At 59.7% G+C, this 667-nt stretch overlaps 1 protein-coding gene across 1 annotated transcript; it reads right to left on the reverse strand.

Moving 5' to 3' along the window:
- Positions 1-3: 3 nt before the first annotated feature.
- Positions 4-491, reverse strand: LOC103399537 (B-cell lymphoma/leukemia 11A-like; the record flags this gene model as incomplete). The annotated part of the gene is made up of 1 exon (XM_008338213.3): positions 4-491. A coding segment is annotated over one exon (488 nt), but the record flags the coding sequence as incomplete, so codon positions are not given.
- Between the last annotated feature and the right edge of the window lie 176 nt (positions 492-667).

Here is a 667-nt window from a genome sequence, read left to right on the forward strand (position 1 = left end):
CAGTTTGGGGAAAATCCCTCGTGGTATCAAGAACCGATCGTCGTCTTCTTCGGCCAACGTGGCCTGGACGCCCACTTCCACGGGCCTCCGGCTGCGAAGGTTGCCCAGTGCCGGCGACGGGGTGAGGGCCAGGCCCGGGGAGGGCGAGGGCGGCTTGTCCAGCCCCCGACCCACGGTCAGGCACGGCGGCCCGTTGCAGCGCTTCCTCTTGTGCTCGATGAAGAGCAGGATGTCCGCCAGGGGAAAGGTGGCCTGGCACTGGCCGCAGGTCAGCAGATCCTGCTCCAGGGACGGGTGGAGGGCAGAGTCATGACCCGGCCGGGCCCGGCCGGGTGGAGCGGGGGCGGTGGCCGTTGATGCTGCCGTTTCTTTCTGAATTCTCGGAGCAGCGTTCTGACAGGTCCTCTGAAGAGATAACAACCGCGGAGAGGGGCTCGGCTGCAGGCCAGCAGGAGGGTGAGGAGGAACGGGGGAGAAGAAAGAGAAGAAGACTTAATGAGAAGCTGACACTCAGAAGAAGAAAAACAACAACAACCACATGTTTACAGTTTTCTCTTTCTCTCCTGTAACTTCGACCGATTGAAACAAGGATTCCAGGGTAACAATTACAAGGAAGAGTCCACACAAACTTCTCATCTCTCGCCGCCTCACAAACAAAAGCCCGTCT

This window comes from Cynoglossus semilaevis, unplaced genomic scaffold (assembly GCF_000523025.1).
Source record: "Cynoglossus semilaevis isolate Cse_v1.0 unplaced genomic scaffold, Cse_v1.0 scaffold6122, whole genome shotgun sequence".
Taxonomy (NCBI): domain Eukaryota; kingdom Metazoa; phylum Chordata; class Actinopteri; order Pleuronectiformes; family Cynoglossidae; genus Cynoglossus; species Cynoglossus semilaevis.